This window comes from Candoia aspera, chromosome 1 (assembly GCF_035149785.1).
Source record: "Candoia aspera isolate rCanAsp1 chromosome 1, rCanAsp1.hap2, whole genome shotgun sequence".
In the NCBI taxonomy this organism is placed as follows: Eukaryota; Metazoa; Chordata; class Lepidosauria; order Squamata; family Boidae; genus Candoia; species Candoia aspera.
The window spans coordinates 318,366,612-318,392,166 of NC_086153.1; the positions used below are offsets into that span (position 1 = coordinate 318,366,612).

The following is a 25,555-nucleotide window of genomic DNA, read 5'->3' on the forward strand; positions in this document are numbered from 1 at the left end:
CTACCTACCTACCTACCTATCTATCTATCTATCTATCTATCTATCTGGGGGCATTGTCTGGATGCTGTCCAATAAAGCATTTAAAAACATCATAAGTAGTAAATGACAAGATGAGATTCATACAAAAGAAACCCAGCAACTGCATACAATCAAATAAAACCAATTGAAGAAAAACAACATTATTACAAAGATTGAAATAAGATTTTAAGATTGATGAGGATATTGGAATTAAAATAAAAATAAAGTGGTCTTTACTCAGTACTGCATTGAAAATAATACAACTTAGGTGCCAGTGGACTTCTCAAGACATGGGATGGGGGAAGGGTGGTGGAGATAATGGAATCAGGGGATCTCCATCCAAAAGGCACTTTCTTTAGTATCCTGAGAAGATGATCTTAAGGTCATTGTGGGGAGATAATGTACAGCTACGATATGGCTGCCAGCTTGGGCAGCAACTATATGTTTAGCCTCCTCTCTAGTTTGATCCGTCACAGGGAATCAAGTAAGCAGCTAATCACAAGCTACTTTGTAAATACAAAAACAAGTATTTCCCTTTGCCCAAACAGCACCAGATGAATGAGAACTACGGTACTTTGGTAAAGTGATCATCTAAGTTACTGCAGAGGTGATGCTTCCATAACTGAGTCTGCAACTTTGAGGGCTACATCAAACTTTGGATCATAGTTTGAGGACTGCACTGCAAAAATGGATATGGGTCCAATGTGGGGGAAAGCTCTGCAAGTCCTGACTAACCACTTTGTCCCTTTCCCCCAAAATACAACAAAGGAAGAGCTTTAGGGTTTTTTAAAAACTTATTTCTTCTTTGTCCTAATCCAGAGGATTCTGGGGGCTGCAAAAGGTGTGCCAATAGGCTGCATGTGGCCTGCAGGCTGCATTTTGCTTCTCTGCTGAAAGAGGTAAATGATACAGTATAATACAGTGATGTGAAAGATGACTCATAATTTATACACTTAATTTTGTATCAACCCTTTTCATTTTAAGAAAAAAATGAAAGCATGTTGTGGGAGCCGGTTAAAACTCTGTATCTCAGATTTAGCATTTTAAAAGAGACAAACATAATGAGAAGGGTGCCATAGTATACAACTGTATTGAATTTACATGTATCTAGGAATAGAAATTTCAGAATGTTTGCAGTAAATCTCAATTTTACTTTGGGGCATTTCCAAGCCTTATTATTTTTGATAACCTATAAACAACAAGAGAGATTAAAGACAGTTTGAAGGGAAAAACCCAAATTAATTTAGGAGAGCAAAGACACAGCATGGTATCATTCTTGATAGTCCAAAACTTGCGATCCAAAAAGCAGACATCCTTCTGTTAATTAGCACGCGGTTGCCCCATTATTAACTTGCTTTAAGCAAACTTGTTTAGGAGCAGACTTGGGCACAATCTATGGTTGTTGAAATGGAACTTTCCCTCCTCAGAGCTGTGTGAACCTGGCTATTCCTGGAGTTTTCCAAAAGTTAATCCTCCAAACTGAATGTCATGTTCACCGTTCCAATGTTTGATATACATCATAACGTTTCGCATGTCATGTTTTCTGATCCGTGTCTATCAGTCACAGGGTGGGGACTTTCAGCCCTGCCGGGTTGTTATCTCTGTGCTGTTGCTCTGAAAGAATGTATGTTTGGGTTATGATATGTATTCAAGGTTCCTTTCCCAGGCCGATCTGTGACGCTAGCCAGCACGTGGGGGTGGTGGTTACGCTACTGGGGTGAGGGGCGGGATCGGGTTAGAGGCGAGGGTTTTTAGTTCGTATTTGGCACGTTTTTGCCTATTCTCAGCTTTCTTTGTATATGCACGCTATTCTTTCAATAAACCAGTTTTATTCAGAAACTGCTGGTAAGACTGAGTCTGTTGGGATAGGCAATCACTACATAAAGCTGAGAATCATCAAAACCGTAACCCGCTAGCCCCTAACCAGGTTACCTGTGACGGGGAGCGCTAACGATGTCTTTACTACGTGAGACTGAGTGGATCAAAGAGGAGCCGGACACCACGGTAGTGAAGGTGGCCCGGAGCTCCCGTGTGGAGAGGGCGGCGTGCCGAGAACAGCTGGCTCTACAGCCTGGCGAACAGCTGGTAACGTCGGAAACGACGGGCACGTCAGGGGCCGACTATAGAACCGGGGACGAGGACTCCGCTGTAGGGGAGGCACAAGAGGTCCGGACACCAAGACCTCCATTGTCGCCCACAGTGGCAGTGGTAACCGGTGCGCCCGAAGAAGCGGTCACCCCCGCGCGTATGAAGGCGTTAGAGGAGAAACTGGAATCTTTAGCAGTTATGCTGAGGGAAAGCCGTAGAAAGTCGGGGTCTGCTGAGGGGAGACGGAAAAACGCTGGGGACCGGAGGGCCAACCCTGAGTCACCACCCCCATCCCCGCGGGGAAGAAGCAGAACCGGTTCCGACAGTCAGTGAAAGGGAGGAGAACCCTAGACTTTACTGGAAAATCCGAGTCTCTGGAGGCGGCGAGACCCCCCCCCCCTTTCAGGTGAAGTTTGATGGCAACCCCACCAAGCTGTCTTTCTTCCTTACCAATGCTAATAGCTATATGGAGGACTGGGAGCAGAGCTTTCGCTCCGAAAGGGGGAAAATCAATGCCATTGCCAATAAGCTAAAGGGGAGGGCAGCGGATTGGTACGTTCACCTGTGCCAAGCAGAGGCCCCAGAGCTGGAAGACTTCGAGGAGTTCCTGTGGGCGCTAAAACAACACTTCGAAGACCCTTTGGCACAGGAGAGGGCGAAACGGGCTCTGAAGAACCTTGCCCAAGGTTCACTGTCGGTGGCCGATTACGCGTTAGAATTCAAAGCACTGGCCGGAAAAGTTGAGGAGTGGTCCCAGTCCACCCTAGTGGAGATGTTTAAAGATGGGCTGGAAACTGAGGTTCTACGATGGGCTCTGGGGCGTGATGACCCAAAAACTTTGTATGGGTGGAACCAACTAGCAGGCAGTGCTGAGAACGCTCTGGAAACCTTTGCGCATCGCAAGGCAGTGAAACAAGGTAAAACCATCAAAAGCACCCGTGCCCCAACCTCTTCGGGAAGACCCAGCCAGCGTTCGTGGGAGGAGGAGAGAGAATGTCGCTTTGCCAAGGGGCAATGTCTGCGCTGTGGGAAGGAAGGACACCGAGCGGCGGCGTGCCCAAAAAGAAGAACCGAGGATCGCCCAGCTAAACCAGCCAGGAAATCGCCAACCCTACCGAGGAAGATGAAAGCCGCACTGGCCGAGGCAGAGCTCGAAGACGTCCCCTGCTTCGGAGAAGAGAGGGGACCGGAGCTCGAGGAGCCGGCGGGAAATGCCAGCCACCTGCTTTAAAGGGCGCCATGGGGCAGGTGGAAGAAGAAGGAGACGGGCGCGACCATGTTTCAGTGAGTGGGAATTTTCCTACCCTGACCGGTAGAGTAAAGTTGGGGTCTAGCACCAGAACTATAGAATTATGGGCCATGATCGATTCGGGGTGTTCTCGGTCCCTGATGCACCCTGACGTGGTAACTGCGTTGGAGTTACCCACGTTTCCTTTAAAACGGCCGATGATTTTTACCCAGTTGGATGGGACCACGGCAGGGGGGAAGCCAGTCACCCACTCTACAGGGATGGTTGCATTGCAAATGGGCAGCCATTGGGAAAAATTACTGTTTATTGTGGCACCAGTAGGGGGACCTTTGGTCATCTTGGGGATGCCCTGGTTTGTATGACAAAATCCCCTTATAAACTGGGTGCATAGAACAGTGACTTTCGCAGATGGATTTTATAAAGCCCCTGATAAAGACCAACTGGATGACAGCGAAGTGGGACGGGCAGCAACAACTTCTCTGCAGGTCCTCGAACCGCTGGAAGGGCTGCCGGAGCAATACCAGGACTTTGCAGATGTGTTTGGAGAAAAGGAGGCGGACCGGTTGCCGCCTCATTGCAAAACTGACTGTGCCATAGAATTTGTTCCTAATGTGAAATTGCCCAGCCCAAAAATTTATTCTATGACTCAGAAGGAGCTGGCAACACTATGAGAGTTCATTGACAAAAACCTAGCTAGAGGTTTCATTGAACCAGCCAGCTCTCCGGTGGGTGCACCTGTACTGTTTCGACCAAAGAAAGATGGCACTTTGAGACTGTGTGCAGATTTCCGTGGGCTCAATGCAGTATCAATATTAAATAAATATCCTTTGCCCCTAATAAAAGATATGTTATCACATCTGTCAAAGGGAAAAATATTCTCTAAGTTGGACTTGAGGGAAGCGTATTTCCGTATTCGTATACGGGAGGGGGATGAATGGAAAACTGCTTTTAATTGTCCGTTGGGGGCTTTTCAATACAAAGTGTTACCTTTTGGATTGGCGGGAGCGCCAGGGGTTTTTATGCAACTGATCAATGAGGTCTTGCATGACCACCTGTTTAAAGGGGTGTTGGTGTATTTGGATGATGTTTTAATATATACTGAAACTATGGAAGAACATGTTAACCTAGTCAGACAGGTATTGAGCAAACTGAGAAATGCTGAATTGTATGCTAAACTGTCTAAATGTGCATTTCATAAATCACAAATTGATTATTTGGGCTATAGAATTTCCGATAAAGGAATTGAAATGGATCCCGCTAAAATTGAAGCCATCTTGGCATGGGAGCCGCCACGCACGCGTAGGCAGCTACAAAGTCTCCTCGGATTCGCGAATTTTTACAGGCTGTTCATCCAGCGGTTCGCAGAAATAGCCCTCCCCCTCACTGAGCTACTTAAAGCAAAAGGTTTGGGGAATACACGGAGGGCGAAAAATCCGGGAGCGCTCCTAACATGGACGCCCGCATGCCAAGGGGCTTTTGAAACCCTCAAACAACTGTTTACGTCCGAACCTATTCTACAACATTCTGATCCTGACAAACCATTTGTAGTGCAGGTGAACGCTTCTGACTTCTCTATTGGAGCTCTGTTATTACAAACGGACAAGTGTGGACGGTTAAAGCCATGTGCCTACCTCTCCCGTAAATTTTCAGAGACAGAAAGGAGGTGGCACGTTTGGGAAAAGGAGGCTTTTGCAGTTAAAACTGCGTTGGAAAGTTGGCGTCACTTATTGGAGGGGGCTGCCCACCCTTTCGAGGTTTGGACTGATCATAAAAACCTTGAGGCATTAACTGCGTCTCGCAAACTCAACCCAAAACAAATTAGATGGGCTCAATTCTTCAGTCATTTTGACTTTAAACTGAAATTTATCCCGGGAAGGAAAAACTTTTTGGCTGATGCACTATCGCGCCAGCCTCAGGATGCCAGCGCTGTGCCCGATGTAGTGGGAACTCTATGGACAGAACCCCAAATGAGTCTGGCAGCTGTGACACGCAGCCAAACTCGTGCGCAGCAAACAGACGCTTCGATTTCGCCTCCCACAAAACGCTTGCCTGTTCCCTCAGACTTGCAACAACAGTTTCTTTCCGAACTGAAATCTGACACTTGGTTGCAAGCAAATCTCAACAATGTTACTTTTAAACAGGGTTTTGCATGGAAGCATGATCGTCTCTATGTGCCTGAGACTTTACGCAAAACCATCCTGTCACGATCCCATGATGACAAGATTGCAGGACATTTTGGGTTCTTAAAGACCCTGCACTTGGTTAGATGCCAATTTTGGTGGCCAGAACTCAGGTGCAACATTAAAGACTATGTTAAGTCCTGCCCAATATGTGCTGCTTCTAAACGGAAAATGGGAAAAACCCAGGGCTTGTTGCAACCTGTGGCTAAACCCTCCCGCCCCTGGGAGGAAATCTCTATGGACTTCATCATTGATTTACCTCCTAGCCAGAGGAAAACTGTAATTTGGGTGGTAAAGGATTTTTTCTCTAAACAAGCCCATTTCATCCCATGTAAGTCAATCCCATCTGCACAGCAGCTGGCCCACCTCTTCATTGTCCACGTGTACAAAATTCACGGATGCCCCTCCCGTTTGGTGACTGACAGGGGCACACAATTCACGTCCCGATTTTGGTGGGAATTCATGAAATTACTGGGCACTAAACAGGCATTGTCTACGGCGTCGCATCCGGAGACTGACGGAAATACGGAATCAGTTAATTCTACACTTGAACAATATTTATGTGCTTTTGTTAATTATCAACAAGATAATTGGGTTGATCTTCTACCTTTTGCTGAAGTGGCGTACAACAATGTCGTTCATCAAAGCACTGGCCAAGTGCCTTTCCATACCGTATTTGGGCGTGACTTTGTTCCTATCCCAGAGCTACCTCACCCAACATCCCCTCCCTCTTCACCTGCTGATTGGGCTGCACACCTCGGAGACTCCTGGCTGAAAATACAACAAGCGCTCACAGATGCCCAAGCCGCTTACAAACGGTCACCCACACCACCTTTTCAAGTCGGTGATAAAGTCTATCTTTCCACCAAATTCATTAAGTCCACGCAGCCTTCCAAAAAGTTGGCACCTAAGTTTATTGGTCCTTTTCCTATCGTTGCTCAAATTAATCCTGTTACTTTTAAATTAGATTTACCTACGAATCTTAAACGTTTGCACCCTGTGTTTCATTGCAGCCTCCTTAAGTCTTTCAACGAATCCACCCGCTGGCATCCACAACCTTCCCCTCCTCCACCTATCATGATTGATGGTCAACAACACTTTGAAGTCAGAGAAATCCTTGATTCCCGACGATGTCGTTCTGTTTTACAATACCTTGTTTGCTGGAAGCATTTCCCCCATCCTCAATGGGTTGCCGCCCACGACGTTAACTCCCCTATTTTAGTTACCCATTTCCATGCTACGTATCCTGCTAAGCCTGCGCCTTAATTTTGTTTTTTTCCTAAAGGGGGGCGGTATGTCATGTTCACCGTTCCAATGTTTGATATACATCGTAACGTTTCTCATGTCATGTTTTCTGATCCGTGTCTATCAGTCACAGGGTGGGGACTTTCAGCCCTGCCGGGTTGTTATCTCTGTGCTGTTGCTCTGAAAGAATGTATGTTTGGGTTATGATATGTATTCAAGGTTGCTTTCCCAGGCCGATCTGTGACGCTAGCCAGCACGTGGGGGTGGTGGTTACGCTACTGGGGTGAGGGGCGGGATCGGGTTAGAGGCGAGGGTTTTTAGTTTGTATTTGGCGCGCTTTTGCCTATTCTCAGCTTTCTTTGTATATGCACACTATTCTTTCAATAAACCAGTTTTATTCAGAAACTGCTAGTAAGACTGAGTCTGTTGGGATAGGCAATCACTACACTGAAAAAAATGTTATGATGTTTTGGACATGAGTTTGCCATATGAAAAAGAACTGTTACATGTCTTGAATTTGGAACACTGTAAGACGCTTGAAGTTCAGAGGATTAAGTTCTGGAAAACTGCCAGGCCACCTCTGGAATGCCTGGACTGATATGGTATGGAGGACAAATCAAACATTCCTGAATTCCACAAATTATTGGGTCCTTGAAACAGTAGATGTTGCTCATCTCTTTTTAGGAGGACTGGGTTAGCTTTACTGAAGAGATCTATCTTCTGCTCTCAACAGTACCACAGATCTGGTCCTTGATTTGCTACATGGGAGACCAGCCAAAGAAGTTTGTTAATATCATCTATAAAGTTTGTGCAATGACAGAATTACACAACCATAATTTCCTGACTAAAAATACACCAGCAGTATATATTATTTTGAGAATTTAATCTTGAATTTGTCTTTTAGATTGAATAGCACACCTGGGGTTTATACAAGACTTCAGCTGCTTGTGTTATCAAAAATATTCCATAAAATAATACTTTGCCCAGGAATATAGGGGAGCTCAATTTACTAGACCACGAGGCAACAGACTGCATGGAAAAGACCAAATTCCACCATGACTTAAGTCATTTGTGTAATGACATCATTACGCAAATGATATCATTTGTATCAGTTTACATCATTTGCTTAATGACATCATTATGAAGCTGACTTAATTTACATCACTTGTGTATTTATGTCACCACACAAATAGCACAAAATGAGGTGGATGGCAAAAAAATGCTCCAATGATATATAGCACTTCTTGATTTAATGGAAAATCGGGAATAATGGATACTTTCCCCCCTGCATTTGGTTCATTATATCACTGCATACCTTTATTTATAAAGCAATATCACTATATGATATACTTCATACAATATTTATTTATTTATTTCCTATCCTGCCTTTATTATTTTTATAAATAATTCAAGGCAGTGAACATATCAAATACTCCTTCCTCCTCCTATTTTCCCTACAGCAACAACCCTGTGAGGTGAGTTGGGCTGATCACAAGCAAACAAAATATTTCTCTGCTCCAAGGATATCTAAATGACACAGGTATGGGATCAAAAAAAGAGGAATGAAAGACAAAATAATCAAGGATGCTGAGGAGTGAAGGCATTTTAAAGCTCTATCAGTGTCAGAGAATTAAATTTACATCTCTTTTATGCATATATTAGAAGCATGTATATTGTTTTCCCTTAAAATATCACTTTGGCACCCCTGTAGGGGAAAGCTTCATTCTGATCTAATAACACAGAAACATATTTTAGAAATAAATGCAACTCCAAACTGAGGAATATCTTACGCTTTTTAATCTTAAAACCTTCCTTCCCCTCATGTCCCCAAGAGTCCCAAATGTTGCTACATGAAAGATTTCAAGAAGTTTCACGTAAATTTGCATGTATCAAAATTAAAACAGACGTCTCTATGTTATTATTTTACTGTTGTTGTATTGTTCTTAGATACAAGGAGTTCCCCAAACTGATCCTGGTTACATACACATCCTCTTCCAGCTGCTTCTCTGCACAAAGCAAGCCTCTGTCCATGGCAGAAGCCAAACATACTTTGGCACCATGGAAACATGGTAAGGCCCCATGCAGCTAGAGCCTTATGGCAAAGCAAAGGATAAGAAGCACATCAAGAACCAAGTGAAAAGCTTATCTAATTGGCCCATATGTTTCCAGCTGTTTATTGCTTTAAGGTGAAGCCATGTCTTTATTACAATGGTCTGTTTTGACCAGTGGCTTCCAAATTGGTTCTGTTGCCACTAAATGTACCCCAAATGTGCCTGACCTACAAGCATGTTGTTATTGATTTAAAACCAAAAATTACTAGCAAAATACATGGATCTAGCTGCCCAGAGTCACTTGCTGAGATGGGTGGCTATAGAAATCAAATAAATAAAAAAATAAAAATAAATCTCTGTACTGATAACTAACTGCCATTTAGTGAACCTTTGCTAGTACTATTTTAAAGAGAGGACATATTTGGATGAGATATGCTGTAAATTTGACTTACTGATGAATTCTTCCCCTCCATCACTGATTCCTCTCCTGGAGGAAAGTATAGTACCTCCAGGTGTAAATATCCAAAAAGTATCCCTCTAGTTTATTTTATGTTTTGGGAAACTCCCTGGTTACTTGTACTGGGTAGAATCCTACAGACATTGTGGTAAGCTTTAAAAAAAAATGGTGCATCCTAGCTGTGCTGCTCTTGACAGGAGCCATAAGGCAGGGTTACATGCTTCTGGAGAAAAAAGATTATTATAGTTCATTGTGTCATCTGAATACGCTCAGATTGTTTGAAATCTGATGAATGTATAAAGCTGTGCAAATGGAATAGCTTCCTGACATTAACTAATGGCAAAAGAAAATGCATCTTAATCCACCACAGGTGCACTTCACCCATCTCTTATAATAAATATGCTTCCTTCTGCAATGCAGGATTAATGAAGCAATAGTTGAACGTTTTTCTTATCTGCCTATCCAAATGCCAAAAATAGCTGATTTATCTAATCTCTCTCTGTAATAATGAAGTAGAGATCATCACGATACCATGCTTTTCCTGACACATAAGCAATTGATATTTTACAGGGAAAGTGTATGTACAATATCATGGTTCAGCTAAATCTGCTTTAACCTTTCCAGGAAAGGGTTGAGGCTGAAACAGAGGTCTCATATTCTTTTCTTCATCCTTTGTCTCTTTTCTATATTTCTGAAAAGTCTGCAAACTTCATATTACTATCAGACAATACCAATATTATAACCTAATCCAACCATCTGAGTCATGTTGCAGAAGTGGAAAACTAATTCATGTATGCTTCAGAGGCAAATAGGTCCTTGGGAAATACAACTGCTAAAATGTTGGACAGCGATTGCCAGTCAGTAGACGTACTTCTGAAGGAAATGGGACAATGTTTTATTCGATCTGTTCACCAGCTTGTCACTTAGCTTATGTTTAACATAAAGTAGCAGTTAACCAACCAATCATGTCTTTCTAATGAGGATGTCTGCGTAGTACCTACTCACAAAACATAGATGAACTACAATCACTCATTACATTCTAGAAACGCATTAACTAAATGTAATGCATAAATCAACCTTGAGAGTTCTACCCACGATATTTCTTTTATAATTCTACCGTGCTTATTGATCCTATACAACTAATAAACACAGGCTTACCGTCCTCCAATGACATCAAAGAGGTGCTGCCAGCGGTCATTAATTTTGTTGAGTTTCTCTTCAATTTCAGCCCCTCTGCTTTTGCTGCTAGATTTGATCAGCTGGTCACCCATTTCCTTGAAGTGAACTAATTGGCTTTCATTAAACAGATTGATTTCCTCCATGTAATCCTAAGCAAGAGGATTTCAAACTTTGAAATTAACCAATTTTGCATGAAATGAAAAAGGTAGAAACATACAGAAAGAAGCTTAAATGTAGGTTTCCATTATTTCTACAGTGAAACAACAGAATAGTTGGTTACATTTAAAATAACCAGCTCTTATTTTATCTCTAAACCTCAGCCAAACATGGATTGCATTTTTCTTCTCCCATTTTGTTTGTTAATGCTTCCCTTTCAGTGGATGAGAATATGAGAATTCGTTTAAAAAAATGTTATGCTTTTCATTATTCTTCTCTCTGCTATCATCTCTTTAGAAAACAACCTGTCACTACTAACAGAGCACAGCATACAGTGAAGGATTTCTATACAACCAATTGCAATAGAGTGAAAAGGGAACCTACCCACCCATGTTTGGAAGAAACAGAATTTTACCTGCAAAACTATTTTTGATTTGTCCTATCCTGGACTTACAAACCATGTTTGTGTGTGTGTGTGTGGTAGGGGGTAAATTTATTTTTATAATTATGCAAATTACTTCTCCAAAGTTACTAGTTATCAGATATTTTTTATTAGCTCACATATATTTGAGAGCCCAAGTAGATGGCAGCATCTGCTCAATGGTGGCTGACCTGGAAAAGCTAAGCAGACTAAGACCTGATTAATACTTGGGCTCATACACATCCACTTCTGTAATTACTTCTATAAAGTTCTGTACACCCCATATAGAAGGGTCTTCTCCCTAGCCTGTATAGACGCTTTCCCTAATAGGGTGACAGCTGGTCGATATGCTAACCTTCCATATGAAGATCGAGTATGTATTTGCTCAAACATACAGGTTGAGTCTGTTTCATGCATCCTCTTAAAGTGCCCACTGTACTGTCATTGGTGATCAGAGCTAATACACCTGTTCTTGAATCTGATAAACTTCACTCATGAGGAAACTCAGGCATTCTTACTAAATGATCAATACCCAGGTGTTCAAAGGCAGTAGCAAAATGTATAGCCTTAGCTTATAGAAACAGTTTTCTATAAGCCTTCAATGAATTGTTAATTTATAAGGCTGCTTCTTCTGACAAATGTATGAATTGTTATGTATGCATGTACTAATGGTGTGCTGTGTTTTAAATTTTGTGACTTGGTCTTGGACTGTAAATGAATAAGCATTGGCAAGGAGGCTGTCTGAATGAGCCCCTTGAATCCTAATGCTGCTTGGTAGACAGGGAAGTTGAAAAAAATGTCCTGTAAGAAGTCAACGGCGAACAACTTTTATACTTTTGCCAAGGAAATTACACAGACATGTCCGTGAAATTACCAGGAGTTGAGCTTGACTCAAACGAGGCATTGCCTTAAATATTAGAGAAGGACAAAGAGACTTTGAGAATTGCCTTTAAATAATTGCTCTACAATCTGCCTACTGAGCACAGGGAAAGAAAAGAAACATGACCATTATTATCACCTCTGTTGAAAAACTGCCTTTGGCCTTCTGGCTACTGTAAGCAAACAGCTGATCATTCTGTCACTGTTTCTCCCAGATGATTGTTACACAAAGTTGAAGAAAAAAAAATTAAGCTTGCATTCTTCCTTCTCCCATCCTCTTTTTTCCTTGTGCATCACACCTTTTCAATTGTACACTTAAGGGCTGGGGCTGTCATATTACTAAACTTTGTAAGCTTCTGAGAGTGCTTTTTTTTTTTTTTACTGAAGGGTGAAGTAATAATAATTTAAATAATAAATAATCACCACAGAAGACTAAGGAATTATTTATTTTGCAGTTATGGGAAAAGCAGAAGATTATGTCAAAATGTTTTAAGTTAATTCTTATTGATCTCTCCTGAAACTTCCTTACTGCAAGCATACCTAAGCAAGAATAAACATCTGTGTATATCGTTAGTACAAGCTCAAGTGAGGAGAAAAAGTCTAACAAAAGTTTCCTCACCTTTTGCAACTTCTCTATCACGCCTTCAATACCGGTATCTGCTGACTGAAGTACCTTTCCTTCCATCTGCACCAGCCAAGCACAGAGCTTTTTATTTTTTTCATTGAACACTATCCAGGCATTGAGTCGGCCCTCTATGTCTTGCTTGCACAGGGAAACCTACGGAGGAAGATAAAGATGACAAGCGTCTACTAAATTTTGGGAGGAGCCGAAGTTTGCTGATGCAATCCAGGAGCAGGTATAAAGATACATTTTATTTTCTTCCAGCAGATTTCACTGCAAAATCCTATAGCATTCTCAAGCAATTCCTCCACTTCCAGAGATTTTTTTCCCATTTTTGGATGGAGGTGGAAGCACTACTCCACTGACACACCAAAGAGGTGTAAAGCTCATCCAGAAAACACCAGATTATCTCATTTGTCAGTCCATTTAACTGGCAAAATTGAGTACTATGCCTATGTATAGGAGACATATTTGAGTTCTTAAGTATATGGAAATATTGAGGACATATGTTAGCTGTGTTCAAACATAACGTTGTCCTAGATTTTTAAAGACCTAAGACACAGTATAAGACAGAGTAATGTGCTTCATGTGCGGCACTAAACAAAACGGTGAGTTCACATATCATGGTAAACCAAAAATGTATGCCTTATTGTTGTATGTGAACAAAGCCATAAAACATGCAACCTGTAGCTTGTGCTTAACATGGTTTGAATTTCAGATAGATAACAGACAAGCTACTGTATGTTACATAGATAGCTACATATCTTTATTATGGCCGCAGACCAGAAACAAGCTACATTTAAAGAGCTAATCATCTGCTTTTACTTTCCGTCTTCTCAGCATTCAGGAATGTAAGTTCACTTGTTGTTGTTTATTGGTTTAGTCGCTTCCAACTCTTCGTGACTTCATGGACCAGCCCACGCCAGAGCTCCCTGTCGGTCGTCAACACCCCCAGCTCCCCCAGGGACGAGTCCGTCACCTCTAGAATATCATCCATCCACCTTGCCCTTGGTCAGCCCTCTTCCTTTTGCCTTCCACTCTCCCTAGCATCAGCATTTTCTCCAGGGTGTCCTGTCTTCTCATTATGTGGCCAAAGTATTTCAGTTTTGCCTTTAATATCATTCCCTCAAGTGAGCAGTCTGGCTTGATTTCCTGGAGGATGGACTGGTTTGATCTTCTTGCAGTCCAAGGCACTCTCAGAATTTTCCTCCAACACCACAGTTCCAAAGCATCGATCTTCCTTTGCTCAGCCTTCCTTATGGTCCAGCTCTTGCAGCCATATGTTACTACGGGGAACACCATTGCTTTAACTATGTGGACCTTTCTTGTCAGTGTGATGTCTCTGCTCTTAACTATTTTATTGAGATTTGTCATTGCTCTTCTCCCAAGGATTAAGCGTCTTCTGATTTCCTGACTGCAGTCAGCATCTGCAGTAATCTTCGCACCTAGAAATACAAAGTCTTTCACTGCTTCTACATTTCCTCCCTCTATTTGCCAGTTATCAATCAAGCTGGTTGCCATAATCTTGGTTTTTCTGAGGTTTAGCTGCAAGCCAGCTTTTGCACTTTCTTCTTTCACCTTCATCATAAGGCTCCTCAGTTCCTCTTCGCTTTCAGCCATCAAAGTGGTACCATCTGCATATCTGACATGGTTAATGTTTCTTTCAATGATTTTAACTCCAGCCTTGGATTCCTCAAGCCCAGCATGTTGCATGATGTGTTCTGTGTACAAGTTGAATAGGTAGGGTGAGAGTATACAGCCCTGCCGTACTCCTTTCCCAATCTTAAACCAGTCCGTTGTTCCGTGGTCTGTTCTTACTGTTGCTACTTGGTCGTTATACAGATTGTTCAGGAGGTAGACAAGATGACTTGGTATCTCCATACCACTACGAGCTTGCCACGATTTGTTATTGTCCACACAGTCAAAGGCTTTAGAATAGTCAATAAAACAGAAATAGATGTTTTTCTGAAACTCCCTGGCTTTTTCCATTATCCAGCGGATATTGGCAATTTGCTCCCTAGTTCCTCTGCCTTTTCTAAACCCAGCTTGTACATCTGGCAATTCTTGCTCCATGAATTGCTGAAGTCTGCCTTGCAGGATCTTGAGCATTACCTTACTGGCATGTGAAATGAGTGCCACTGTTCGATAGTTTGAACATTCTTTAGTGTTTCCCTTTTTTGGTATGGGGATCTAAGTTGATTTTTCCAGTCTGATGGCCATTCTTGTGTTTTCCAAATTTGCTGGCATATAGCATGCATTACCTTGACAGCATCACCTTGCAAGATTTTGAACAGTTCAGCTGGGATGCCGTCGTCTCCTGCTGCCTTGTTATTAGCAATGCTTCTTAAGGCCCACTCAACCTCACTCTTCAGGATGTCTGGCTCTAGCTCCCTGACCACACCGTCAAAGCTATCCCCTATATTGTTATCCTTCCTATACAGGTCTTCTGTATATTCTTGCCACCTTTTCTTGATCTCTTCTTCTTCTGTTAGGTCCTTGCCCTCTTTGTTTTTGATCATACCCATTTTGGCCTGGGTGGGACGCGGTGGCGCTGTGGGTTAAACCGCTGAGCTGTCGATCGGAAGGTCGGCGGTTCGAAACCGCGCGGCGGGGTGAGCTCCCGTTGTTAATCCCAGCTCCTGCTCACCTAGCAGTTCGAAAACATGCAAATGTGAGTAGATCAATAGGTACCGCTTCGGCGGGAAGGTAACGGCGTTCCGAGTCGTCATGCTGGCCACATGACCCGGAAGTGTCTATGACAACGCCGGCTCCAAGGCTTAGAAACGGAGATGAGCACCGCCCCCTAGAGTCGGACTCGACTGGACTTTACGTCAAGGGAAACCTTTACCTTTACTATTTTGGCCTGGAATTTACCTCTGATGTTTCTAATTTTCTGGAAGAGGTCTCTTGTCCCTCCTATTCTATTGTCTTCTTCCACTTCTACGCATTGCTTGTTTAAAAATAATTCCTTATCTCTTCTGGCTAACCTCTGGAACTTTGCATTTAATTCGGCATATCTCCCCCTATCACTGTTGCCTTTTGCTTTCCTTCTTTCTTGGGCTACTTCTAGTGTCTCAGCAGACAGCCATTTTGCCTTCTTGGTTTTCTCTTTCTTTGGGATGGATGTATTTTGTTGCCGCCTCCTGAACAATGTTGCAAACTTCTGTCCAGAGTTCTTCTGGGACCCTATCTACTACGTCCAGTCCCTTAAATAGATTCTTCACCTCCACTGCATATTCCTTAGGAATATTAGTGAGCTCATATCTAGCTGATCTGTGGGTCTTCCCTAATCTCTTTAGTCTGATCCTCAATTGTGCAATAAGAAGTTCGTGATCAGAACTACAGTCAGCTCCAGGTCTTGTTTTTACCGACTGTATAGATGTCCGCCACCTTTGGCTGCAAAGGATGAAGTCAACCTGATTTCGGTGTTGTCCATCTGGGGAAGTCCATGTATAAAGCCGTCTCTTAGGTTGCTGGAAGAGAGTGTTTGTTATGCATAGTGAGTTGTCTTGGCAAAATTTTATCAGCCTATGTCCTGCTTCGTTTTGTTCTCCCAGGCCATGCTTACCTGTAATTCCAGGTGTCAATTGACTGCCCACCTTAGCATTCCAGTCTCCCATGATGAAAATAACATCTCTTTTAGGCGTGTTGTCCAGTAGGTGCTGCAGATCCTCATAGAACTGCTCTACTTCAGCTTCTTCAGCATCTGTGGTTGGGGCGTATATTTGGATCACTGTGATGTTAGATGGCTTGTCCAAGCACTGCTTTAGCCACTTTACTATTAATTATGAAGGCTACTCCATTTCTTCTGTGGTCCTCTTGTCCACAGTAGTAGATCTGGTGATCATTTGATGTGAAGTGGCCCATTCCGGTCCATTTCAGTTCACTGATGCCCAAAATGTCTATCTTTAATCTTGACATCTCACCAATAACCACATCCAATTTGCCCTGCCTCATAGATCTTACATTCCAGGTTCCAGTGGTGTGTTGATCCTTAGAACACAGATTCACCGTTCACCACCAGCACCGTCGGCTGCTAGCCGTCCTTTCGGCTTTGAGCTAGCTGTGTCATCACGTCTGGGGCTAGTTGAACTCCTCCTCTGTTCCTCCCCAGTAGCATTTGACCATCTTCCGACCTGGGGTCTCATCTTCCGATGGTATACCGACATATCTCTGGTTGTACTGATCCATTTAGTTTTCACGGCAAGAATACTGGGGTGGGTTGCCATTACCTTCCCCAGGGATCGCATTTAGTCTGACCTCTCTGTCATGACCTTCCCGTCTTGGGTGGCCCTTCACGGTTTAGCTCATGGCATCACTGAGGTGCTCAAGCTCCAGCACCACGACAAGGTAACGATCCTTTGCTGAAAAAGTTCACTTGTACAATGTTTAAAATTTTGCGGTAAGGGCTTTATGAGGGCTTGTCAATTGGAATATCTTGTTATTTCTAAAATGCCCAATAACTCAGCAGTGTAACTTTAAAACATTAAGTACAAAATAAAATAAAATGTAATCCGTATTAATACTATATATAATAATAATGGTAGAAATAAGAGTGATAGTGATGATCGTCAACAGCAGATAAAGTTACCTGCTTTTAAGCTTTGCCAATATATGGAAGGGTACTGTATTTCTGGAGCAACAGTTTTGGCATTTGCATCTGTATATGTTAATGAGCACATGCAAGATTTAAACTATCTTTAATTCTCTTTTGTCTGCAGCAACCTATACACTACTCTGTACTGCTCCCTACTGCGTTGGCATGCTAAAACCCTGCCCTTGGTAGTCCCCCCTCCTTGCTCCAGACAGTCCGTCTGCTCTGTTTTCCTCTTTGTTTCAGCAGAAGCATCTGGCTGGTTAATTCAGAGGGGCTCTAGGGCAGCCGCACTGCCTTGCTTTTAAACTAGGTAGGGGATGGGCTTTCCCATCAATTGTTTTCAAACGATATGCTTCTGTTGGAGATTCCAACTTAGGGTTAGGGATATCCCTAGGAAAGAAAGTGAGGCATGCTAATTGTCAATTTTTTGCACCTAAAACATTGTATGGCTAAAGTTAGTTTAGCCAGCTTAGGTTGAGAGACTAATGCACTTTTTATTTAGTAGTGTCTTGATTTCAGGCCAATCACAATATAAATTTGGGAATCAGACTTGGATTCTAACTTTTGCCATTAATCCACTGAATATTCATGCAGCATGCTAAGCTAGAATTAGTTCTAAGTATGATCACCAAGCTCCCCTTATCCCACAGATGAGCAAGTTAACTACTGGCAGACAGCTTTATATAACATGCAGAGTCCAATATTTATTTTATTATTAAATTTATACACCACCCATCTCACTATAAAAGTGATTCTGGGTAGCTTACAAATAAAAAAATATAAAACCATTATACAAATAGAAGAAGTACAAATAATAGAAGATAAAAGAGGGAAACTAAAAGGCAGAGAGAGAGTCTTAAGCCAACGATCACCCACAGGGCTGCCTATCACTCTTGGACTCCCAAGCTAGTTGGCAGGTCTTGACGTTCTTCCTGATATGCTGGACTATGATTGAGATTAAGTTGTAACATCCCATGGTTACTAAAGTCCTTCCTCCTTAACCATAATCAGACCCATGATTTGGACAGTCCCATTAAGCAAAACCATTTGACGGACAACATATGAAGCCAAATCATGGCATTGTTTAGTTTAGCATGTGCAAAAGTAGACCATATCTGGCCTTGGGCCAACAACAGTTTCTCACTTTTGAGTCAATTTCCTTTATAGTGTGCAAACTGACAACAGATATTTAGTCTAGAACACTGTTTCTCAACCTTGGCAACTTGAAGATGGGTGGACTTCCTCTCAGGATTCCCCAGCCAGCAAGGGGAATTCTGGGAGTTGAAGTCCACGCATGTTCAAGTTGCCAAGGTTGAGAAACATTGGTTTAGAATCTAAAACAAAGAATGGTAAATAACAGCAGGCAGGGTTAGATTAAGAACGGCTAAGATTTATACATATTAAAGTTAGTAAACTGGTTCATGTTATATTTGGATATGAAAAAAGGAACCTAGAAAGGTCTTGCTGACCAGTAGGAAACACCCCCAGCTAAACATATTATGATTGTAGCCATGCAGTTAAATTCAACATATTTATTCAAAGAAAGGCCTACTTTATTTTAAATGTATTCAAAGAAAGGCCTACTTTATTTTAAATGTATACAGTTTATATTTCAAGGGAGATTTTAAAAAGTTAAAATGCAACTAAACGAACAACAAAATAGTAATATTAGCAGCAAGGAGACACTACTGAGGAGGGAATTCCACAAATGGAATGCCGATGCCTCACACTAGAACCCGGGGGATGATCTCTGAAAATTACTTTAACACTGTATAAGCAGCCTGTATAGCATTGCATCCCTGACCTCTGAGAAATGTAATGCACAACTGTGAGGTGCGTAAGATTTAAGAACAGAAGAAATTGTGTGATCATCCCAAATGTTTCAAACCTCCATCTACAGTATGCAGAGTAAACTCAAGTTTGAGAAGTTTCAAAGAGATGTGCCTTTAAAAACATGAAGAAAACTATGCAGAGAAAAATATAAGGAATAACTATCTACTGTACTCTCACACCTTTGTCCTTCTGCTCTGGGCCATTTCAGATCATACATAACACTTCGAACAAAGACATGCAGTGACTGTTGGTCTACTTCCAGAACACCATCTGTTTCTGCCAGAATTTTCTCTGAAGCACCCTGTTGCTGAAAACTTTTAAAACTTGGGGGAACACAGTGGCCACAAATGAAGAAAATGGCAGGAGTTTTTTTTCCTCACAACCACAAAAAACTATATTTGCAAACAGCATTGTTTAGAAAAAAACAGGGCTTTAAATCCCTCAAGCTTATCTTGTGCTTCTTTATGCAAAACTGGAGAGTCCACAAGGCTTCCTTGCTTCACCTTGTTAAAACCCAATCACAAACAGCAGCATACCCACATAAGCTACTTACTCTGAGACAGAGTTCTTCCCACTGGCTGTGCAAATGTTCAACTTGCTCTTTCAGCACCATCACACCTTCTTCAAGGATAAAGTGAGCCAGTTCCACCTTTTTGGCATCAAGTTCTTTTGCATTTTGGCTCCAGTTGGCGAGTGACTTCTCCAGTTCCTGCATGGAAACACCAAGGGGGAAACAACAGCCCTTTCAGAGCAAGCTCCTGGTAGGGGATGTGGAGCGTGTGTGCATGCCTGCCTGCATTCCCTTTTCTCCAAACCTTTTGGTTAATCCTATGATTGGCCTGCAGAAGGGGGAGGTGAAAGGAGGGAAGCAATTTGCATATATTGTATATATAAGTGGGCAGAACCTTTTGTGCTGGGATCTTGACTTTTTTTTCCAGTCTGTTGCTGCTTAAAATTAAGGTAGCTGGAGAAAAGAGGAAATCGGTCATTTTCCAATATTGAGCAACACAAAGAGTTCCCCTGAGCACCTCAAACTCTTGAAATAAATGTATAGTTCTATAAAGCTTTATTTAAGATGCAGCATGACATCTGCTTTTGACTATTCTTTTTTCTTCTAGAAGAGATTTAACAGAGCTACTCTTCTGGCATTTAAAAATAAGGGAGTTTGTTTATTTGGAATAAAATTCACCAGGATTAATAATTCTTGCTCCCAAGTAAATGTGTATAAGTCTGAAAAAAGCCTGGGTAAAATTATTTGAAATGCAGCCAATTGAATTCAGGGGGATTAATTTCCAAACAAATCTAGCTACCTAGCTGATGGTTGCACAATTGCTTTTGCACCACTACTGAGTGAGTCTCATTTCACATAATTCACTAACACCAAAAGGAACAGCTCTCACCATTTAACTAAGTAGCAACTTAAAGTGTTTCCTGTCAATTTTTTAAAAAGTGCTATATCACGTTCATTATTTTTGAATTAATAATAGTGACTGCAGGTAAGCTTTTTAAGCCTCAGGGACCAGAAACCTCAGGGGCTGAAATCTCTGTAGAGGCAGATAACCTGATCTTCTCTCTTCAATACATCTGCTTGCCTCTGAGGTGAAGAATTGTATCTGTTTGGAGATAAGGTTCCCATTACTTCCCCATTCATTTCAGAACTGTTCCATTTGCACCAGTCCAGAATCCTAGTTCAATTTTGAATTTGTTTTAGAACATCAAGATTTGTTGTGCAGGTATACCTTGAATTAGTCAGTGAAAAACATTAAAACTGATGTTCCTCAAAGCACCTGAGGCCTGGGCTTTCCTAGAAAACAGCTAAAATCATTAATCCATCACACTTAAACCTAGACTTGGGAAATAATTAGAATCTCTGCATTTTTCATACCTTAACATGTTCCATGGTTGCCTGCAATGCATCATGCTCTGCAGGGAGAGGTTTGTTGATTCTTCCTTTGAGCTCTAGTAAAACATGGCCCAGATCCTTGACTTGCCTTTCACAGTTTTCCCAGGTCTGTAATTTCAAAGAAGAAAACTAAAATGAATTCACGATGAGCAATAAATATTGCTTAACATGTAGAGGCATTGCTGATATCCGGTAACCTCCAATACATGTTGGGTTCTCCTTATAACACAGAAGAAGAAAAATGGTATCCACAAAGATTCTTTGCCTCTTACTATCTACCTACAGCTAATGTAAGCATTCTGACATAATTTTTGCACTGATTTGCAAATAGGCTATTCTTTGAGACATCTATTAAAAAAACTTCATAACGAAAGAGGAATTGTATGGTGGATCTAGTTATCAAGGGAGGTATGCAACTGCCATTCACTGGATGTGTACAAGTAGAGGCTAGACATCCAAATGCTTTTATTTGGATTTCTACACACAACAAGAGGCAAACTCATTGGCTTAAATGGTCCCTTACGACTCTATGACCTCAAGAATGAGCAAAACAAGAGCAATTCAGATGCAGAACTTCTTTTTTGCCTCAAAAGCAAACAATATTTAAACAACCAGAAAAGCAATAGCTAGACACAACAGCAACACCCAGTGTTACCAATCCAATAGTATCCTTCTCCAATCCCAGAGGATCTTTGAGAGAATCACAGCCTGTGCCGACTATGATTAAGCACTTACTGTACAGCGTTTACAAATTAAAATAGGACCCCAAGATACCATACAGCAATGATACAGAATCAAATTCATATTTAAAGCAAAAAAAATCATTAAACACCCCAACAAATCAATTTCCTTACCTCTGCCCTATAGAAAAACACCCCCCAAATAATTAACAGCAAATGCATAAGAAGCAAGGGAACACAATTCAATAATAAGGCATATACTACATATGCAAAAGAGTCCAAGTTCAGTCTCTAGCAGCTATAAGTCCAAGAACTGGGTAGCAAGAGATAGAAACAAGCCCTGAGCTGCCACTCATTTGCAGTTCATATGCCACTCTTTTCTGGATTGGAGTGGCATATGAACTGCAGTAAGTAAATAGATAAAACAATTTTCCACAAACGGCAAATACACACAAAAAGAAGAACTCTAGACTCGGTTTATTATAGAATAAAGATAACTGATTTATGCAAGATACCTGTATGGTGCCCTGAAACTGCCTGGTAATCTTCTCCAGCTGAAGTTGTGTGTTGTCCCAGCTATCCTGCAACTGACTCATCTCCAGCTGTATGGCAGCCTTTGCTTCAGGGGCTACCACGCCAAGTAACTTTTCCCCAGTATCCAAGATTAAAGAATATCTGGTTTGCCACCTCTTCTGAAGTATTTCCTTATTCTACCAAGAAAGCAAACAAACCAAGATCACATCAAAGATAAATTATTGTTACAGGTAAAAGATCAGCATGTAGAATATTGAAAGGACACACACAGAGATACACAAGAATATCTACAAACTATTTGAAAAAAAAAATCCCCTTAAGAATTACTTGAACAATTTTAGTAGAAAATATACCTTTTCACATTAGTATGGAATTTACGGAATTACTGCCATGTCTGTTGTGGCCTTGGGGGAATGAAAGTAATAAAAATATTTTTAAAATGCAGTCCTTGGCCAAAAAAATGGTTAGCTAGCTCTGGTTAGCATTATGCCTGAATGAGAGTCCACACTGATCCTCCCAGGAATCTATTATCACAATTTCACAGGTGGGAGAAGGAAGCTGAGATGACAGCTGCTGATGTAAGGCTCTTATAGTGGTATAGCCAAATCTTTAAACCCATGTCTAAGGATGTATTACCCCAATAATGTATAATCTTGGGGGCAAGAGATTCAATATATAATATGGGATGATAAGCACACTTCACACAAACACTAAATTCGTTTTTTGTTTTAAAAACAAATAGGTTTTTAATTAGTATGCCATTTAAATTTTCCAGACACATGCTATTGCAGTCTTTTACTGGCTTCTCTGATTATAGTGAATGGGAGGCCTAACCTTGAACTTCTGTTCCAGGTTCCTAATTTGGTGCAAGCCATATTTGTCCTGGCTCTTCACAGCAGCTATGTAGTTGTTTGTGTCCATGAGAAATTTTGTGAGATCTTGCAGTAAGGTTGTGAATTTTTGCCACTGCTTTACAAGGCTGTCGATGTCACTCTTCTTCCGATGAACCATCCGCACTACACTCTGCCACTGCTCCTTCAGCAGTGTGAGCCTGGAGATAAACTCAGTCCTGAAGCAACCAGAGTGATGTGTTAATACAGTATTATGTGCCACCATCGCTTTGTGAACATATGGCTTTGGATTCAGGGTGCTATTTAGCAGGTACCCTATGTCACTATATCATATGGCCACCTGAGAGTGCTGTATCCCCTCCATGTTGCTGAACACTAAACTTGTGTATGCATAGATATGGAGGCTGAAACTGTATCACGTATATTACTAAAATGGCCACCTTACACACAATGGCAGACAGAACTTATACTATCTATTCTTAGAAAACTTGGTTCTTTTATGACCATGAGGTAACCATTTTCCTTCTTCATGACCAATTTTTAGAAGAAGGTTGTAAATTTTGTATCAATAGCTCCAGCTTATAGAAGCTGTTTAATGCCCTCTTATTACTAATAGTTTCAGGCCTGTGTTACACACACACACACACACTGTGTATTTCATGTATTTTTAATTATTGGTCTTGGACTGTAAATAAACCGAACCGAACTGACTTAATGATTTGTCAGCAGGAATGGAGGCAGTGTTATTTTTAAAATATAAAACTTCAGGCATAGACAACCAAGTGTCCTCCAGATGTTTTGGATTTCAGCTCCTGTACGTACACTAAAGCTTATGAAATTTGTTATCTACAGTAGGAAAGCTGACTTTCCTACCTCATTATAATAGGGAAGTGCTGCTAAAAGCTATGCTACAATTATGTTGATTTATAGAAATATCATAAAGGATCTGTCAGCTATTTGGAAATTCTGGGCATTGCAGCCCTGACAATCTGAAGTGAACTATTTTGGAAAAGGCTGATTAAGTTTAATGTGTATAAATTTGCAGAAGCAGAGTCACCCATTCTAAAAGTTTGAATTCAGTGAGTCTTGCATCTAGGTAAGCCAGTAGGTAATTAAGACCTGAGACAATAGAATAATGCAGAACAACAACGAAGAACAGAAGATGCTCGGTGTGCTCTGCAGTTCTCTGTTCTACCATGGGTGTTAGCTGCACCATTCTGGACACTGCAGAGTCCTAAAATCAGGCCTGAGCTTCTATCTTTGGCTCTGCCAATTGTTCCATATGAATGACAGCTTTAACTTCTGTAAAAATGATTTGTGCCTGGGTTCACATCATTTCCCCTGACAGCCATACCTTCACCATGATATATACAATCACATCATGTATTTTACCTGTTTTCTACTTCTCCTGATTCCAACATATGCAGAGCTTTTGACACAACAGAACTGAAAATTTGCTGATTAATGGAAATCTCTGCTTGTAATATCTGTAAGTAATGAATAAAATTTAATAATTATTATAGTTCAGTGAACTGAAAGAATATCAGCTGTGGCAGGAATATGAATTCAAAGCTGGTATTGAGTCATTACCAAACTGCCAGTTCTTTGGATAAAGGCCAAACATCTGGAAACACTACCTCATGTTCTTTCTGCTGTTCTTGCAGTTTCTCAAGTGTACCCGCCATGTTCTCTTTCAGGCTCTCTTTCATTTTCTCTAGAAACTGTACCCAATTTTGACATTGCTGAAGGAACTTCTTCTCATCTGATTGATGATTCTGCAGTTCACTGCAATTAAAAAAAAAGAAACCAAATGAAATGGCTTCAACACAGACTTAATTGGGAGTTATATTAGGTATGACTAACTTAAATCTTACAGGTGTCAACAGATATACTTGAAGATCAAAATTATTATCCATGATCCTGCAGACAAATCTGTACCACAGCCTTCCTTTACTTGGTATCTTCCCAATGGCATAGATTATAACTCTCATCACTTCCAGCCATCAGTCATAGCCTAACATATTTGCATGGTATAAAGTACCGGAAGATTACCTGAGAATTAAGACTGTAATCTAATTTGAAACTTAAGGGGACCAGTGAAGAAGAACAGCTGTGAGGCTGAGCTGCTAGAAGTCAGACAGTGGAACTAGCCAATAGTTTAGATCAGAGATCCCTCACTTCACAGTTGAGGAGGAAGGAGTATTAGGTATGTTCACCGCCTTGAGTTATTTATAAAAATAATAAAGGTGGGATAGAAAATAAATAAAATAAAATAAATGTTGGGACCATGTCATGGTCACTTCAAGAAAAAAGCTACTATGGAGGAGGAAGATTGTCCATAACCAAAATGGCAACTATAAAGGATGTGGCCAGTCACAAAAACCAATTTATTAAAAGGCAAACTAGTAAACTACTTTGCGATAGTCTGTAGCTCCCAAGGATACATATTATCAAACCCCACCTTACCTTTGTTTCGAGATGGACATATGGACACATTTATAAACAAAGATTGAGAGCTAAAACTTTATTTATTTATTTGGCTTACAGAGCCTGTACCAAATCCAAAGGTCTCTATATGCAGCATTTATTTGGTTGTTTGTTTATTTATTGCT

At 41.2% G+C, this 25,555-nt stretch overlaps 1 protein-coding gene across 1 annotated transcript in view; it reads right to left on the bottom strand.

Moving 5' to 3' along the window:
* SYNE2 (spectrin repeat containing nuclear envelope protein 2) overlaps window positions 1–25,555 on the bottom strand; it is a 263,282-nt gene that overhangs the window by 24,292 nt on the left and 213,435 nt on the right. Inside the window, exons 92-99 of the mRNA XM_063289046.1 lie at window positions 24,581–24,728; window positions 24,336–24,430; window positions 22,927–23,161; window positions 22,074–22,268; window positions 20,861–20,986; window positions 19,529–19,684; window positions 12,543–12,701; window positions 10,447–10,616 (exon numbers count right to left, since the gene is read on the bottom strand). Coding sequence (XP_063145116.1) covers window positions 10,447–10,616; window positions 12,543–12,701; window positions 19,529–19,684; window positions 20,861–20,986; window positions 22,074–22,268; window positions 22,927–23,161; window positions 24,336–24,430; window positions 24,581–24,728 — 1,284 coding nt within the window. The remainder of the gene's footprint in view (window positions 1–10,446; window positions 10,617–12,542; window positions 12,702–19,528; window positions 19,685–20,860; window positions 20,987–22,073; window positions 22,269–22,926; window positions 23,162–24,335; window positions 24,431–24,580; window positions 24,729–25,555) is intronic.